This window comes from Camelus bactrianus, chromosome 7 (assembly GCF_048773025.1).
Source record: "Camelus bactrianus isolate YW-2024 breed Bactrian camel chromosome 7, ASM4877302v1, whole genome shotgun sequence".
NCBI lineage: Eukaryota > Metazoa > Chordata > Mammalia > Artiodactyla > Camelidae > Camelus > Camelus bactrianus.
This window is the reverse complement of record NC_133545.1, coordinates 74,042,520-74,061,848: the sequence shown is the minus strand read 5'-3', so window position 1 is coordinate 74,061,848 and position 19,329 is coordinate 74,042,520. Positions and strand designations below refer to the sequence as shown.

The window sequence follows — 19,329 nt, the reverse complement described above, 5'->3', positions numbered from 1 at the left end:
TTTAGCAGCAAAACCTGACTTGACAAGACATGAGGCTGTTCATGTTGTATTATGAAAAATTACTGTGTTTTTGTAGGTTAGAAACAGTTCAGTAGAAGTAGTTTCATGTGGTTTACCTGTAATCTTTATTTAACCTATTTAATGAGAATTTTTATAGATTTTGAGACAGAAATATTAATGAGTGTTATTATGGGAGTATGATTGTTTAATTAATAGGAATAATAAATGAATCATTAATATGTGAAAGGAGTCTTTATGATGCAAAAAGTCTAAATTCTGGTAATATCTGGGGATCTAAAAATGTGGTAACCAAAAGTCCTGATTTAACTGAGGCAAAACCAGTTTATACTTGTCTAGGTGTAAAAGCCCTGATTTGGACAATAAATTATATGATCACCCTACCTATAGCAGATATCCCTGCAACAGCTGCCTGTTTTGGTAGGGGATGAAATCTTTTAGCTGCATAATGTAACTCTTGTTTTGGTCAAAACAAGATATATAATAAGTTGTTAAGACTTCTAATGCATCTGATATTAGGAGTCAGGGTGTATTAAAATTGCTGGAAAGTTGAGGTTTCTGTTTTCTTTTGTTAAGAGTAGTGAGTTAAAAAGGACATTGGCAAGAAATAGTTATATAGACAAACAAGCTGCCATGATAGACATGATAGAAGTGTCTTTTGATTAAAAGAAAAAGTCAGCTGCACTTTCAGAGTTCTTTAGCTGATCATAGTATTTGCAAATATGGCTTTTATATATATATATAAAATATAAAATAATAAAATTACCTGAGATGTAGGCAAGGGTGAAAATCATTCTTGTCTTCTGGCCTAGAATTAACATAGCCTAGCCAGATAAAAATGAGGTACTTTCTGAGGCTGAATCTAATTCAGGGCAATGTTTTATATGGTAATTTCATATCTCCTCTATTCACAATCCTAAATACAACCTAAGATTCTTACAGCTATATTGACTCTGGATCATCCTTGTTAATGATTTCACTAGTCATGTAACCAGCAAGAATCAAGGCTATTCCTGGATGGGGTCTTCCTGCCTTCTTTGGGTCCATTTGGTTAGGCAGTGATATAGGGGCTACATGCCTTAATAGAATAGGGCATTCTCTGGTAACAGAGGGATGGCAGGGCAAGAAATGATTAAAATGAATTCTGGGACCTATTTAAAAGTACTAGATAGCAGTAGGAGTCCTAAAAAAGTCTGGGAAAGGTGAAGGACTTAAGACTCATTCTGTTGGTTTCTTCCCTTGGCAGAATGAAATTAACACCGAACATATGGTCAGCTCCATAGATTCTGACAAACAAGATTCTCCCCCTCCAAAACCACCAAGGACCCGCAGGTATTGTACGTCACATTTTCTTAGAAAGGATACTTTATTTTACTCACTGTTACTAAAATAAAAAATTCTGACTGTTTCTGAGGGTCTTTAAAAAATATTTATTATCATTCTTTTGTTTAGTATGTAGCATATGTATGGCAACTGATTCTTTTTACTGGTGTACTGTAAAAAATTCTTTTCAATTTGGATAAAATTTCAGTAGTATACTATACCAGAACAGTGAGCATAACTATGAATTGCCTATAGCTCATCTTTCGGTCTGTGGTACAGCTAAAAATTTAGCTACTCTAAAGATTTCAATTTTCTCATAATGACTGAACATGTAATATGATTGTCAAAAATTGTATACATATTGAAGAAGTTATGTGAAGATGATTAATAACATTACTAGTAAAGATGAGTTTATTTCTTCTACATTTTCTTACTTTCATACCAAGCTCATTTTTAATAGTTAAAGCAACGTATATTCCTGTCCCCCTTTCTTCCTTTTTCTTTCAGGGTAGATGCTAAGTCAGTTAGATGGTAGTATGGAAAGAATACAGATAGAGTCAAAATGATTTAGTTTCAAATCCTTTTCAGCCACTTATTAGCTCTAAAGTCATGAGTAACTCACTTAACTTATTTGATCCTTAGGGGATTATTTTTCTTTAAGTATTGTCCTAAGGATTAAATAAAATAAAGTATGTGAAAATGCTACTTTTAAGACCTGGCATATACTTCGTTTTCATTAAATGTTGGTTTTCCCATTATAATATGATGTTAAGATTGAGTTATTGAATTATTTTTAAAAGGAGGCACAGTAGATGATCTATAATAAAACTATAGAATGATTTATATTATGTCTTGTCTTGAACATAGATCTGCCTAAACAGATTGACCTTCCCTCAGAGTAGGTATTATATAGGTATTCATCAATTCTTTCCCTTTAGAAGTCTGATAGCAGTTCTCTAAAGTTGGATAAGGTGACTACGGTTGTGTCTTGGCATTGAGTTGCTGCACCTTAATGAGATCATCCCTCTACACAAAAGAAAAAAAACCTACAATTCCCTCAATAACTAAGGCAAGATGTAGTAGCTTTTATAGTCTCTGGCATGGCTTTTTGCACACTTCTCTAAGGAAGATCAGAAAGCCTATGTAGGGTCTAGGTCTCAGCATCTAAATGCTCAGGGTGTTAACTGGGTGCTAACACTTCCCAGTAGTTCTTTCCTGTTTGATTTCCACTTTGGTATTTACTGTGGAAGGTAACCAGTTAAAACCTATAAACTGTTAGTCTTCTAATTTCTTTGTCCCCCATATGTGTTCTGTAGAGTCCTAACAGAAACTATAATGACCTTAAAGGAAATTAAGAAACATTTTTGCTACCCTAATATCTTTTAAATTGGTTTTTGAGGTTGAGCCAATGTAGAGGTTCTCAAAGTGTACACTGATGTGTGTGATTTATATGGTCATTTACCTCCAACAACAAATAGTGGTACCCTTTTCCTAATTTTGAATCAAAAAAAAAAAGAGTAGAATGTTCTGAATTTTAAACCTTTCTCATATACCTTTTCCAAAGTTTGGCTCTTGTTAAAGAAGTAGCAAATGAGTATTAACAGAAAAATGTTCATTCAGCTTATGTGCCAGGATTTTATTTGGGGATTATGTGCTCAAATTTTTATATGTATGTGATTTTATATTACAAGCTTAGATTATCTTTTTACTTATTCATGCAATAGAGTCAAATGGCAGAATTTTATTATATTCCACAAAGAATACCTTGCTAAATGAAAATAAAATCACAAGAGTGTAAGATTCATATAAAGTAAATCTTATCAAACAGTATATTTTTCATTATGGTGACAGTAAGCAAGTTAATCAGTTATTTAGAGTAAGTACTTTGGAATTACTGGAGAAGTAACTAGAGAGGAAGGCTCATGTTTGTTGTATTAGATTGAGTCAGTCATAAGATTCTGGTTTATAAATACTTAAAGAAATCATTGTAGATTTTGAATAGCAGATTTCATTTTCTATTTTTAATACGTATTTCGTTAAACTAATACAACTCTCAGTATTTTTTCACTGACACCAGCATTCTGGAAGTATACTTTGTTAGTTATTTCTATAAACAGTCAACAAATTTACTACGGAGACAAAAAAGGACACCTTAGTAAATTTTCTTTATTTATAAATATTTCAGAGACAGTGACGGTACACTTGATGCTCCTAAGGCCTCTCACTTCAAACAAATTTAAGTTGGAATAGGATTGAGAGAAAGACAGAAAGTGGTTCTGTTTTAGACATTTTGATACCTAGGTTTACTGAGGACTCTCTATATAGCTTATATAGAAAACTTGGACATGAATAAATCTTTCACATGTTGGGTACAGTATCATGAAGTACCAAGGAGTGACCCCTGGTAAGCACCAAGATTTGTGAAGAGCAAACTAAAAGAAAGCTGTAAAAGAAAGAGAGAGACAGAGACAGAGAGGGGAAGGGAGGAAGAAAGAAAAAGAAAGGAAGGAAGGAAGAGAGAGAGAGAGAAAGGGAGGAAGAAAGAAAGGAAGGAAAGAAGAAGGAAGGAAGAAAGAAAGGGAGGAAGGAAGGAAGGAAGAAAGGAAGAAGTAAGAGGCAACCAAGGGATAAAGGAAAACCAGGAAACAGTGGCATTATAGAGGCCATGAAGGAGACAAGTTTTGTATCTGGCAGAGAAAAGATTAAAAAAGAGATCCCCTTCAAAATATAAAACATCTGGAAATAACCTTAAAAAGCAGAACCTTAGATAGAAATGTATTCATTTGTATTAATGACAAAAATTAAGTATTCTTAGTTGGGAAAGTTAAATGTAATTTACCGTTTTTCAATGATATGTAAATACCAATTCTTTTTAAATTTGATGCAGTTCAAATGAGAAGACCAAAGGAATTTTTTCTGAACCTGACAATATAGTGTTAAATTTCATTTGTGAGAATAAAGAGGCAAAAATACCAAAGAAAACTTAGGATGAAAGTAATGATGAGCAAGGAGCAACACTTTTAAAATTATAAAGCTATATTTAAAACAGTCTGTTAGTGGTATAAGAATATATCAGTTGATGGAGTTGAAAAAGCAGCTAAGGAATAGATCCTGTAATGAATTAGTCTAACATATACTAAGTAGGAAAAAAGAAGAGGGTTATTTATTAAGTGATGTTCTAATATTATTAACCATTTGGGGGAAAATATATTTAGATCCTTGGATCACACCAAATACCAAAGTAAGCTTCAGATATTTAAATAAATTAAATATAAAAGGTCAAATCATTGAAACATAGAATATAATTTAATGTTTGATACACTTGTAGAAGGGGATATAATAGAAGACATAAAGGAAATCACAAAGGACAAGATTGATTAATTTGACCACTTAAAATTTTCAAGTTCTAAATAATCATTCCAAATTGGCATTTTTTTTAAGATTAATACGGGAAGATTTTAGCGTGCTTACTGTAGTTCTCTGATTTCCTATGTTTTCTCATCTTCCTTTTTTAGATCATCATGTATTCTCTGTTCATTCTGTAGATAGTCAATGTCAAAGTGATTAGTGATGTAGAGAATCCAGTAATTTTTATAGTAATCTCGATCACATGGATGTCAATATAGACTGTTCCCAAAGGTGCTGACCTGCATTGGCTAGCAGAGTTCAACTAAGAACACACATCTGTTATCTTCTAGTCCATTGCTTTTTTCATTATATGGTATTACCTCCCTAGAAGAAAGGATAGTAGTGAAGGTTTTTTGTTTTTAAAATATTATGTTCTTGTGGGAGGGTATATAACTCAGTGGTAGAGTGTGTGCTTAGCCTGCATGAGGTCCTGGGTTCAATCCCCAGTGCCTCCACTAAAAGTAGGTAAACAGATAAACCTAATTACCTACCCCTTGCCTGAAAAAAAAAATTTGGTAAAAAAAAAGTTATGTTCTAATATTTTGGTTGTCATTTCCTGCACCGCCATAATCTTTCCACCCTACATAAAATCCAGCCTAAATTATTATAAGGAAAGTAGTTTTCTGAGTTTCTATAAAACATCAGTTTGAAACAAAAGTTATAGTCCACTAATTTTAAGATCTGGTCATACAAATTAAATGTAAAATTTCTATATTATAAAGTCCAAACTTCTTACTGTGAAAAATCTGGGCCGTCACAGTATGGTTCCAACTTACTTTTTTAGCCTTATTTTACACTATTACTCTATACTCCTTAGGGACCCAAACTATTGTGTTCATTGTTCTGTCTTCTTCTAGTAGTAATGCCTGGCAAGTGGTAGGTCTTGAATGTTGTGTTTTGTTTTTGAAGTGAAAAATGCCTTCCTCCGAACAGATGAAATTAAGAACAATATTTACAATCAGAATGATGCAAGTCATATTATATTTAGTCAGGGGAATTTTTTTCCATCAGAATACCTAGTGAAAATATGAATGTTGAATACTATAGTGGAAAGTCAGTATGTAGCATATGTTTTTTGTGACTGGGCTTATAATTTTTGTGCACATCAAAGTGCTATAAAAGTGTTTTAAGCCTATTTCAACAAACCTTCAGGAAGGATAAGGGGAAAGTCTGTTAGTGTAATGATCAATCAAATTTGACTAGCCAAAAGAACCACAAAGGGACATGAGAAAACTTTTGGAGGTGATGGAAATGTTTATTACCTTGATTGTGGTGATAGTATATGTATATGTTCGAACTCATCAAATTGTATACATTAAATATGTGCAGGTTTTTGTATATCCACTATACCTCCATAAAGCTATTTTTAAAATGTGAGTAGCCAAGAATTTATTTACTATGTACATATCAACATCATGTACAGACTACTGCTTCTAAAAGCAGTAAAATAGTTTACAAGACTGTTGGTTAGGTAGGCAGTTTAAATATATTTAATTCTGGTCCCTCCCTAAACTTCCTATAATTATAGTGAAGGAATATAAAAATTAAAAAGTTTAAAAGCCAGAAAATTGAAGAGGAAATGGCAGCAAATTAGATTTTGACAAAATTTTGGAAAGTGGAAAGTACACTGACCCATGAAAAGGGACTTAACAGAACAGAAAAAGCTAAAACTTGCTTTTCTGTGGGTGAGTAAAGCCAAGAAGCAGCAAGATGATTCTATTCAAAGAACCCCCAGAATGGCCCAGAAATTGGAGGTCCCTCTTAAGACTGGTATATAGGATAGAACTGAAGATCAGAAGAGTCCTAGAATGTCTCTATAAAGAATGTTTAGAACCCCAGATTCCTTCCGTTGAATTGAGCAAGCAGTTGACAGCTTCTTCCAAGCCTGGATACATAGTAGGAGGGATTTACTCTGGAGTGGTTGAACCTGGACGTATCTGGATTTGGAACATCAGGTCCAACTGATGGTGGGGTTGTTAGTGCCTTACTGAAAGCAGGAATCTGCATGCTGATTCCTCCAGCTCCCTTGTTCTCAGCCCTTGTTTGGCTCCCAGGATACTAGCAGCCACTTAAGGTGGGAGACAGAATCCCTCTTTTGAAAAACTAACCAGCCCAAGAGAGGAAATCTACAGTTATTTATTGATGGTTGTGGCCCACCAATGATATTGCAAGGGCTATATTCAGTCACCAAGCAGTGAGATGACCACAGAGCCACAAGCCCTCCCCCTGACAATTACGTACACATCTTTCAGTCATTTAAAATGTTCCATTCCTAACAAATGAACAGAACCAGGAATTATCAGACATTTGACAAAGCCTCTAACATGAAAGACGGATCCAAATAAGCAGGAATAAAAGGAACACGGAGGAAATGGAGACAACACACAGTAGAAAAAAGATGAGGTGGGGAAAACTGTCCATTTTTCTCAGGAAGTAGGAAATATTGCAACCATGAAATAAGAACTGGGTCATAATAAATAAAAAGATCTTGGGAATTAAAAATATAATAGCATAAGTTTTAAAACTTAAAATTTAATTTTAATTAAAGAAGGCTGGAAGATAGTCAAGGAAATCTCCCAAGAGAATGGACAAATAGAGAAAATAGGAGAGAAGATAAAGAAATTAGAGAATCAAAATAGGAGGTCCGTCACATAATAATAATTATTATATCTAAAGCTAATACGGCCTGGAAGGAGAGTGGAAAAGAAGAAATTAGCAAAGAAGTAAGTATCTAATATTAACTTTAATTAGCTTTCATAGAAAGTTCTCAATGTAATGCATTAAAAAATTGTAATACACTGGATTAAAAAAAGTTACACAATGAGATTGTAGAATATCAAGAATAAAAAAGAACCTAAAAGGTCCAAGAGAGAGAAAAAACAGCCAGTATTCAAAGGAACAGGAATCAGAATTATAAAATTCTGAAGGAAAATTATCTATACTCTAGAATTAATATACTTTTTCCAAAAGTCAATAACCTTGAAACTATAATACTCAAATGTACAGGCCTCAAGAAATTTGTTTCCTCTGTATAGTCCTTAAGCAACGGGGAGATATAACCCACTAAATCAAAGGAATGTATCTAGAAAAAGGAAGATGGGGCCTGGGAAACAGGAAGAGTCTGATACAGGAGAGAATATCAGCTCTGTGGTGACCTCAGGAGACAGTGGTCCACACTGGAGCAGGAGGCTCAAGTTTCTAAGAGGGATGTCTGTGGTATTGATGGTTACCTGGTATGCTTGACCAATTGAGAGGAGGTGTACAAATCTGCAGGTAAGTTTGAAGAAGGACTGGATTACTGATGATACATAGGAAACCCAGGGCAGTTATTAGGGAAAAACAAGAGCTGTATAAGAAAATATAGGAAATCATGGTATCATCAGTATGAGTAATAACTATAGTCGTAAGATTGCACTAACCAAAAATTATAATATAAAAGTATTGGGAAGATGGAGAAGACATTTACATAGTAGGAAGGAAGTAGAGAATTATGAAGTAGAAAGATCAGGTAATAACAGTTTTATGCATTTTGAAATATAAAGATAAATCTTATAAGCAGCTGTTTTTAAAAAGCTGAAACTCGATGTCTCGGTAACTGGATGGCTATGGGAGGTGACTGTTGGGTTTTTATTAAAATTCTTGTATTGACTTATTTAAACAATGTACATGTATTACTACCTTGTTAAACGTTAAATTTCTTAGTTTTGCTAATTTTTATTCATAACCAGACTTTACTGACTTTTAATATAATAGACTTAGCTACATAACTGTTCCCTATCAACTTATTTTTTTAAAAGGATGACCCTTCTTACAATACTCTTTCCTCAATGTTTTTCAGTTGCCTTGTAGAAGGGGATGCTAAGGAAGAAATACTGCAGCCTCCGGAACCTCACCCAGTACCACCCATCTTGACACCTTCTCCCCCCTCAGCTTTTCCAACAGTCACTACAGTGTGGCAGGACAATGACAGATACCATCCAAAGCCAGTGTTGCACATGGTGTCATCAGAACAACATTCAACAGACCTCAACAGAAACTATAGTAAATCATCAGAACTAATAGGGAAAAATGAATCAACTATTGAACAGATAGATAAAAAATTGGAGCGAAATTTAAGTTTTGAGATTAAGAAGGTCCCTCTCCAAGAGGGACCAAAAAGTTTTGATGGGAACACGCTCTTGAATAGGGGACATGCAATTAAAATTAAATCAGCTTCAGCTTCACCTTGTATAATTGATAAAATCTCCAAGTCACAGGAATTGAGTTCAAGGGATCTAAAAGTTGATGTTATTTCTCAGAATTCTTGTGTGGACTGCAGTGCAACACAATCAAGTATAGCCCCAGTTATTCCACCAGAAGAAGCACAGAAGAATTCAGACACACCTCCAAGGCCAGACCGCTTGCCTCTTGATGAGAAAGGACAAGTAACGTGGTCATTTCATGGACCTGAAAATACCCCACACATGCCCAATTCATCTGAAGGCAAATCCTCAGATCTCCAGTGTGAAACAACAAAAACTGTGAGTTTAACACCAAGCCCCACAGCACAAGTTGAAACCCATGATCTTGTGGATCATAACAGTTCCCCTCTACTCAGAGCACCCCTCAGTTTTACTAATCCTCTTCACTCTGACGACTCAGACTCGGATGAAAGGAACTCTGATGAGGCTGTGACCAAGAATAAAACCAATATTTCAACAGCAAGTGCCACTGTTTCTGCTGCCACTAGTACTGAAAGCATTTCTACAAGGAAAGTATTACCAATGTCCATTGCTAGACATGATATAGCAGGAACAATACATTCAGGTGCTGAAAAAGGTAATAATAATAGTATCTAACACTTAAATATTTTTACTATGTGCCAGTCACTGTTCTAAGCACTTTAGCTATATTAATTCATTATGGTTTATTCCACACTTTACTGCAGAACCTGTGGCAAAATTTCATTATTATCGATACTGTTTTTTTTAAAGTAAGCTTTTATTGTTAACTTACTTAGTTTGGCCACATGGCATTACTGGATTTTGTGTTTCCAAAATATTTCAATTGTTGTAACTGAAAATTTTCTCTTCTTATATCTTACAGCTCTTAGTATTTATATGGGTCAGAAATTTATATGACTGAATAATTAGAAATAATTTAGGGAAGATAAAATTACTTAAAGTGACAGTGACACAAATGTTGTCAAGTGGCTTGACTGGCCATTTAATTTCACCCATATATATATTACAAACATCTATTTCATTACCTTTTTATGCTCTTTTAACTAGAAAATACCTTTTTAAAATTCTCTTCACAAATGCTTGTAAAAAAAAAAGCTCCTTTCAACCCTAGGTTTAGCCAAAAAGCAATATTGCAGCTACTCAGCAGAATATGGGAAGTTTAATTCAGTTGGTAGTAAATGGGGTATTTACATACCTAGTTCTCAGTGCTAATGCTATTTAATTAATGACTCTCTTCTTTAAGCAATCTAAGCATTTCAGGATAAAGCATGCCCTCATTTCCCAAGATGTGTTATTGGTTCTGAAACTTCTCTTTATAATCTGCTAAAAATTACCATGGCTACCATCTCAAATAGACTATAAAGTTGAGAGCAAATGTATAAACACAAAAGCTATTTACTGATAGATTGATTATCAGTAGTCTTTCATTTGTCAGTGAACTTTGGTAGTGACACATACAGGCTGGTATTTATAACATGCAGGCGAAATAAGTACTGAACTTGAAAGATGACTTTTTCTATTTCTGACCCATTAAGTACCACCCATACTGTGGTACCTTTATTTTGCTCAACTCACACGTACTTTATTTATTTATTTTTTACCTTGAGAATGTATCTAGTAGAGTAGATGACAGTCTAAGCTAGTTTTTAAAATTTACAGGATTCTGTTTTGTTGATTCTTCTATGTTTTATTTGAAGGCTCTTCAGAAGTTAATGGTTGCCACAATAAATACTACATTACCAGTTTGGCATAATTTAAAATTGTTAATTTTTTTTTCTTCCTCTACTTCAGAGTTTGAAAATAACTGTCAAGTTGTAATTATACAAGAAAATGTGTAGATAAAAAATTTTCATTTTGGGCTTTTTTACTATATCAGGCATATGTTTTATATCTAGGAAATATATTTTTTAAACCATTACTAGAAATAGAATTTGGTGAGGACAAGGAAGGATTCATGATATGATATGCTCATTATAAGTACTGCCACATGACCAGTCTTGGTGATAACAGAAAGGGATCCTTTAAAATACCACATACTGTGCAGTCTTAATAGTTGAAAGCACCCTACTATATACCAGCTCACTTCTGTTCTCTCCATTTTATATTTATTTCGAAGCAAAGATAGCTGTAAATGTGATTTCTGATTTCTTTTCACCCTACCCTAACTATGCTAAATGAGTTCAGTATTAACAGAGATTTTCCTGTGTAAGTGTTCTGTGTTGTAACATAACTACAAGCAGTCCTATTTTTAATGTTATTAATTATTTACCTTGTAGAGGAACCACTGGCACAAGGATTAGAGTATTGTTTGCTTGTTTGTTTTAGAATTTGTTGTGGAATAATTTTGATACCTAAAACTACCTTTTACATAGGCTACTGCCTGAAAAAAATTCCTGGCTATGCATTCTGATTATAGTATTGACTCAGGCCTCCTGAAAGATTTCTGAAACTTGGCTACACGAGGCTTCCATAAAGTGTATGATTTACAAAAGCCTGTGAAAAGTGTGCAGTCTCTAGGTAACCTCTAAAACAGAAGTTTTAGAAAAGGCAACCCAAAGATCTATGAAGTTGAGGAGCAACCCAAAGATCTACGAAGTTGAGGAGCAAAAGCCATAGTTAGAAAATAAAGTCTTTAAGAGTGAGGATTGTTATAGCAGACGAGATATTTGATACTTAATGTAAACAAGCAAGACTGCCCTTCCTGATTTGTTCATTTAATTATGAAATGGCACGACAATGCCAAGATTATGCATCCCTTTCTTCCAATTGCCATCTCTTCACTGTGAGCTGTTAGTAACAAAAGGGCAAAGGGAAGTATTGCTCAGACTGTTAGTTACTACCAGATAAGGTAGATAGTTCTTTAGTGGCTTAACTTTATATACAAGAGAGAGTTCCAGTACTCAAGATAGTTTATATAGATACAAAGTACTGGACTTGAAGTCTTCTCTCAGCAGGACCTAGAAGCTTTATTTTCTTGTGTCTTCAACTAAATAAATGTACGAGGGACAAAAGCAATCATACCTGGCTCAAGCTTGTTGAAAATTGCAGTGCTTGTTGAAAATTGAAACAGCTTTACTTGATTTTCAATCTCTTTTTAATGCAAAGCCTATTAAATGTGGTAAAACAGCAAAGTATCAAGGCAAGATTGTTCATTTTTTTAAGAGAACAGTTGTCAACACCCAGAAAAAATAATATAGGATCCTCACATCTTCCTTTCTTTGCCCCACGCTCCCTAACCTGAGGGTCCACACACAGAACTGTATCCTTGTATTTTCTTTTTCTACCTCCAGTGAAACTTCAGAGGATCTAGTACTCTCATTCACTTTATGCCATAATAAGGCTCTGACTACTAAGGATTACTTAAATTAGCTCTTGGAAAAGATAATGCATTTGTTTTTACTGGTGAAAAGCTTTTATATAGCTTTCAGTCAGTATTCTCAAGGTACGATCATGTGCCATTATTCACAAGATTTTAGGCAATAAATGAACATTCAAAAAATTCTAATGATTATATTTTTATATGTATTTGAAAAATAACTAGCACTTTAAATTTGTTATTGTAGTCATTGTTTACAACATGACTGAACTATATAGTTAAAAATGAGTGGGATTTTTAAAAATAGGACATATGGTCCACAGTATGGCAATAGTCATAAAAGAAGTTAAGCAGTTGATTATAGTTTGGGAAACACTCACTTAAGTCAAATGCCATAGCTTTCCTTTGTGGACTCCAAGCATCATCAGCAAGCCCAGAAGAGCAGGCACTTCCCTGCTGGCTTCTCTGCTGAAGATGCTTTCCGACTCAGAGGACAGTGTGATTAATGCCTGCAGGAAAGTCATGGGAGAGTCATTTTCTCTCTGCAGCAGTGATGGAGTTCATTTTTGGTTCAATAAGCTTCATAATTCTTTATTACAAGTGGAGTGGTAAAGATATCTTGTTTATTTTTTGCATTTTTAAAAACTGGTTCTCATATATTTGTGGCAATGATTTTTTCAAATATCAAGAAAGCTCTTATTTTGCTTAGATAAGTTCATTTTGTAATTAGTTAATATTTTTTAACAAGTTCATAATTTGTCTGAATTTCATGTTTTTAATATAGATGTGGATGTTAATGAAGATTCACCTCCTCCCCTACCTGAAAGAACTCCTGAATCTTTTGTATTAGCAAGTGAACATAGTGAGTGTCTCTTCTGATTTTACATATTTCATACTGTAATAATAAACTCTGAGAAACATGGCTGATGTTAATCTAGTTGCTGCTGAGCTATGTAATTAAATTCAAAAACAGATTTGAGTTGATATTGACAAATCTTTTTAATTCCTTGCTTGAAAAAATACTTTAAAATGGTATTTTTTATTTGCTAATGGCTTCATTTATGTTAAATCCTATAATTCAGTGAAATGCAATTATAACTGCATGCAATTTATTATCTTTTCATTCATTAAAAATAGCACTTATTTATGAAAAGATATTAATTGCTTCACTTGGTGACAGTTTGGGTAAGTAAGTATTTAAATTCGGTTGAAGGCAGGCATCACTCAGTGCTGTTAATTGATGGACACTTTCGGTCACAAGAGTTACCAGTGAGAATGGGAGAAAGTGATCATATTTTAGGACATTAATGTATTTCTCCTCCTTCCTGTCCCAAAAAAGAGTACAGAAACAGCTTTAGTATATTTACAGTGTCTCATGCTCAGAGGAAGTGCTCACTAGTCTTATCTGAGTTGCATTTTACCAATATTTTACTAATTTTAACTGATTTTAACAATGTTAAAAACAGTGAAGCCATATATTTCACTAATACTAAATAAATGAGTCTAAACTTGTCATATCTATAGATTACAGTGTGTTTATAGTGAACTCCGAGAATTGAATAATTTTAAGGAAGGAAACTTAAAGGGATTTTCTTTAATAGAAAACTAGAAAATTTTTTTATGGAAGTGATAGTTTCAAAAAGTCTATATGGGATCTGTTTTTGTATATTACTTAAATGAAAAGGTTTCAAGAATTAAAGACGTTAATTTTAATTGTAAGATTTCATTTTTCTCAGATACACCTGTAAGATCTGAGTGGAGTGAACTTCAAAATCAGGAACAGTCTGAACAAAAAAACCCTAAAGTGAGTCCTTTTGGAATTGGAACAGCTATAGCTCAGTATTTTTGTTCTTTTGTTAATTTATCTTACAGTTGATTGTTACAGTAACTGTTACCTTAAGACTATTAAATATAATTTTTGATAAGCATTTCTTATGCTACAATTTTAGATGGAAAGCCTATTAAAATATGAGATCTAAACTATTTTTAAAGGGCATCATGATCTACATATGACCGTCACTGCAGAGTGTTATTTTCCCAAGCTGCTTTTGAGATTTTTAAATTATGCTTTGTTCCAAATCATTTTGGAGGTATGAATGGAACAGGAGTTATTATTTTCAGGGTCATAGTACTTTCCTAGACTTAGTTCTTCTCATTATGACACTAGGTATATTGTCTTTCTGTTTGGTTTTTCTGGTCAGATGAGGCTTTCTTTCACTTTCAGGAAATATTTTGGTAGGTAACTATTTTAACCATGGGAAATACAGTTTTTCATCAACATTAATGTTTTTTCCTATCTCCCTCACATTATTAACTCTGAAATTGGGGTATATCTTAAAATTGATTAAAAAGCATTGTGATACACTTTAATTGGCACATAAAGTATTAGTAACCTAATAATGATACTATGTCTTACAAGCAATGATACCATAATTTGATGAGTATGGTAGAGGGCTGGCAAAATGCAATTGTGTTCCTTTGTGTAGTAACTCTTGAATTTTCAGTTTTTATCCAGAAGGAAAAAGGAATTCTTCTGTCCTTTTACTCCCAGTAAAAACACCATAACATTGAAAATTTTTAACCCTAATTGAAAACACCATTGTTTTCTTTTCCTTTGATGCTGAGAATCTTGATAGACTTTGATTTATTGGGATATATCCTTACAACAGATCAAATTTTCTATTATTTGTACATGAAAGGGATGTATTGTAATAGCTATTAAATGTCTTCCTTATAGGGCTTGACAACCTCTGGAAGTGAAACATGTGGTAAGTTGGATCGTATTCCTTTTTGCTACAGATTATATAGATTAACTTCTATAAAAAAGTCTCATGGTGTATGCTGTTTATTTGATTATTTCTGTATGTGAAAATATGTAGGATAACTCTTCTGGAACTTGAATTATGTAGTATAATTTTTCCAAATTAATTATTATACCAGATATTATTATTGATCAGGAAGATAATAGCATTTAGTATCAGTAGTTAACAGGCTGATGGGGAAGAAATTATTTTTAAATATTTTTATCCATTTTATTTCTGTTGTTTTTAAAAATATTTAGAGTCTAGATTTGACAATGATTTGAAATAAATGCCCCCAAATTAACCTAGATGGTTGAATTGGGTCCCTAAAAATCAGTTGTTTTGGAAATCTTCCTTTTAGGACTTTTACATTTGTGAAGGCCAGTAAAGTTATATTAGATCAACCCAGTGTTATGATGCCAAGTTAGAAAATTTTTCTGCCATATTACTTTTATTACCATAGTAAAAATAGGTCAAGCTATTATTAATTCTTACACATCAGTGACCATGTAAGCAGCTCATCAAACATCCTAGCCTATACAGTTCCCTCAATTTATCTGTCATCTGTGCCCTTACCTTCCATTTTCCTTCAGCTGCTCTCTCCTGGATCTTTGCCTAATGGGGCTCCGTTCATCTCATAAACTCTTACTACTCTATCTACTTTCCTGAGGCAGCATGCTGTAAGGAAAAGAGCTGAAGCTTTAGTGTCAAGCCCACCTGGGTTGGAATCCCATTTTTGCCATTTTACTTACTATGTGGCTTTGGGCAAGTTACCTAATCTTTCTGTGCCTCAGTTTTCTTCTCTGTGAAGTGGAGATAATAGTAGTAAGTAACCTACACTAAAGGATTGTTCCAGAGATTTAATTAAATTAAATCATATAGAGAGTATCAGACACAGTGCATGGCACATGGTAGGCACTGAAATGGCAGCAATGGTAATATTATTATTATGTTATATTACTGCTGCTATGGCTAGATCCCTGGGTCTTTTATTTTCTTAGTACCTATTAACTCCTTTCTGGTTTCTCTTCTCTATTTGATCTAGATACCATCATCCATCATTCTAGTCTTGCTCCCAATTCCCATACCATTTCATTTTACCCCTCAGGATTACTGAACACTGCTAAGAACATCGCTCGGTTTTACAGATTGAACATACAGTTCTAGGTATTCAACCACAGTTGAGCCCTCAGTATTGCTCAGTTATCTTACATGCTCTAGTTTGTACACTGTTCTCCTTGAATTTTTAAAATCTATTTTTTTCTAAAATCATCAATCTCACTAACTCTTTCAGTAGATGACCTTTTACTTCAGTGAGAAAACTGAGGCTTTTAGACTAAACCCTGAATACCTCACCACCACTAGTTTCATCTACATCCCTCTCCTCCCTGCCCCCATTATTATAAAACTTATCACACTACTATAACAGTAAAGGTACTTGTCTGTCTCTCCTACTAAACCAGGGGTTGGCAAACTGTATCCCGCAGGCCTGATACTGCCCTTGGCTTCTTTTCTGCTTCTGTCCAGGAACTCAATAAATGGTTTTTGCATTTTTAAAGAGTTGTTTAAAAATAAAAGCAAAGAAACAAAAATCTGTGAAGAATATGTGACAGAGACCATATGTGGCTTGCAGAGCCTAAAAGTATTCTCTAGACCTTTACAGAAAAAGTTTGCCGACCCCTGTCTAGACTATAAGCACCTGAAGGCAGGGATCATCTATTACTTGACTTGTATTCCAAGTTTCCAGAGAAGTTCCTTACAGGGGTATAGGGGATGTGATAAAGGTTGTGAAAGAATGACTGAATCATGGTAGTTGATTTCCTTATGCAATAGTAATTAAATAAGTAATTTAAAATTTAAGCAATGTTAAAACTTCAAAAGAAAAGAATTACTACCTTTAGGCGCAAATATTAAGTCCATTAATAAACTATGAACTTATTTGCCATTTATTTCCACATAAGGGCATTTCAGTTGCAGTTAAAGTTAAGAACATAAGGAGAATTTCACACTGCGAAAGTACTTGCCACAGATTTCTCAGTGCCTATGAAAATCCCTAGCATGATTTCTGTATACACTACCCCTACATTTATATTTATCTGGGCCTCCAAAATTATGATGCCCAAGAGAGAAAACTTGCTCTTTTAACTAACTGCCCACATTAAAACCATTAGAAGATTCTTCTCCATATAATGCTACACATGATTGTGATTAACAGTGGTTTTGGTTTGCACTTAGATCATCCAGCAGGAGGTATTTATACAGAGACTTGTACAGAATGTCCACCTGCTTTGAGTAACAGGAAAGATCAAATATCCGAAAGTCCAACAGAAGCCACAGAGATTGGTAATGTGATTGCTAAATAATTTTAAACTATAATTATGTAGTTAATGCTGGCAAAAACGAAATAAGAGTTATTTGTCATCATTCCAGGATTTCCTTAAGGCAAAGTTTATCAAATTCTGTGCTATGATTTATTCAGGTTCTTAAATGACACTTGCCAAGAGTAAAACTTATACCATCAGCAATGCTTGGAATTAATTCTGAAGTAAATAAAATAATTTATTCTGTTTTATACTAAGATTAAAACTAAAATATAAAAAACTGTATGTAGTGTGTAAACAAATCTTTGTTTTGTAAAGGCTAAAAATATCTTAGGTGTTTTTCTTACATTATGATAGAATTATTTTTATAAAAGAAGCAATTATTTCCAACTACCTAGAACAAATTTAGTGTTGGTTTGGGTTTGTAGAGTTTATTTAAATTCTAAATTCCCATATGGAAACTTATTTGTTCCACAAAATGAAGATGTCTACAGACATGGTTTAATAGTGTAAAAATATTTCTGAACACTAGCCAATTATTGTGGTGTTTTGATTATAGGTTTTGGTAATCGCTGTGGAAAACCCAAAGGACCAAGAGATCCACCTTCAGAATGGACATGATTCAGGGAACTAAAAGACACTTTAAATTATACTGGAAAATTCAAGTGCCACTGAAAGCCAGATTTATAGTATTCCATCTTAAAAATGTGGGACTAACAGCAGTGTAGATTGTTACCATAGTATTTTTTGCTGGGACCATCTACCTGCCTTATATTACATGTAGGAAAAAGTATTACACATGGTTTATTTTGTAACTTCAAGTATTATTGCCTTAATGTCTCTTAACCCTGTTACACGCTGCTTGTAGACATGTTAATATAGTAATACTTTTATGATAAATTGAGTTTAAGGACTACTCTTTTGCTAATGTTTTATCATGTATGCATTATTTTGTATATGTACAGGGCAAGTAGGTATATAATTTGATAAAGTTGCAGTCATAAAATATTATTAACAGAAGATGTAAGAAATTTCTGCATGGTCTAAATCTTTGTGTACCTTATTTGTAAATTATTTGCCCTGAAGTTTTAGAAAATAGTTTCTGAATTTTAAAATTGCTGGATTCATGCAGCCAGCACTGCAGGTTATCAGAGATCAAAGATTGTAATAATAATACATTTTGTAAATTGTAAGCAAAAAGTTATTTTTATATTATATACTGTCTAATTGTCCATCCTAATTGTCCTTGTTTTCATCTAGTCATGGAGATTCAGTAAGTGCCTTGGAACCATTGAATTCTCTTAGCTCGTGTGTGTTACTTTAATATTGGAACTCAACTGGGATTAGAAGACTATCAAAATATATGTATGTTTCAGGATATTTGACCTGCCATTAAAAAAACAAAAACATTTTTACAGTGCCTACTTGTTTTGGTTTTTCATTCCTCATTTGTGGGAAATTAGACTTAATATCTGCCTTGCTGCCAGCTCAGTCTTATCTTTAAGTCATGAGTGTGAATGGGGTTTAATCTCTTAACTAAAGAATAGGGAGCACCTTCTGCAAGAATATGGCTTTGCAATTCTAACCTACCCTGGAGTCAGCCCTACACATCCTTCTCAGCCTTCTCATCATTGTCTATGAGGATCCCAGGAAAACACCAAACAAAGGTGCAGCTGGGAAAGGGGAACTGGTTTCTCCGCATCCTGCACCTGGAGCCCAGGTCCTATCCATAAGTACCAAGTTTGAATTTTGATGTCATGGACTGAAGTTGATAGGCATCTATATTTTCCCTCTGCATACAAAAGAGAGAAGAAATTATGAGGCTAAAGTCAGATAAAGTAACCATGTAGGAATAGAAGGAGGATCACTGGAAGAGAAAATAATACTATAATTTCATATCAAAAAATAATTAAAGCTAA

General features: G+C 33.7%; 1 protein-coding gene across 2 annotated transcripts in view; it reads left to right on the top strand.

The window, feature by feature from the left end:
• Positions 1 to 18,830, top strand: part of PTPN12 (protein tyrosine phosphatase non-receptor type 12) — a 78,857-nt gene extending 60,027 nt beyond the window's left edge. Inside the window, exons 12-18 of one of the 2 annotated variants that reach the window (XM_074367601.1) lie at positions 1,265 to 1,350; positions 8,588 to 9,567; positions 13,073 to 13,150; positions 14,025 to 14,092; positions 15,026 to 15,056; positions 17,325 to 17,432; positions 17,970 to 18,830. In XM_074367601.1, coding sequence (XP_074223702.1) covers positions 1,265 to 1,350; positions 8,588 to 9,567; positions 13,073 to 13,150; positions 14,025 to 14,092; positions 15,026 to 15,056; positions 17,325 to 17,432; positions 17,970 to 18,031 — 1,413 coding nt within the window. In that variant the 3' untranslated portion in view covers positions 18,032 to 18,830. The remainder of the gene's footprint in view (positions 1 to 1,264; positions 1,351 to 8,587; positions 9,568 to 13,072; positions 13,151 to 14,024; positions 14,093 to 15,025; positions 15,057 to 17,324; positions 17,433 to 17,969) is intronic. The other variant, XM_074367600.1, reaches the window with a different exon arrangement.
• The last annotated feature ends 499 nt before the right edge of the window (positions 18,831 to 19,329 follow it).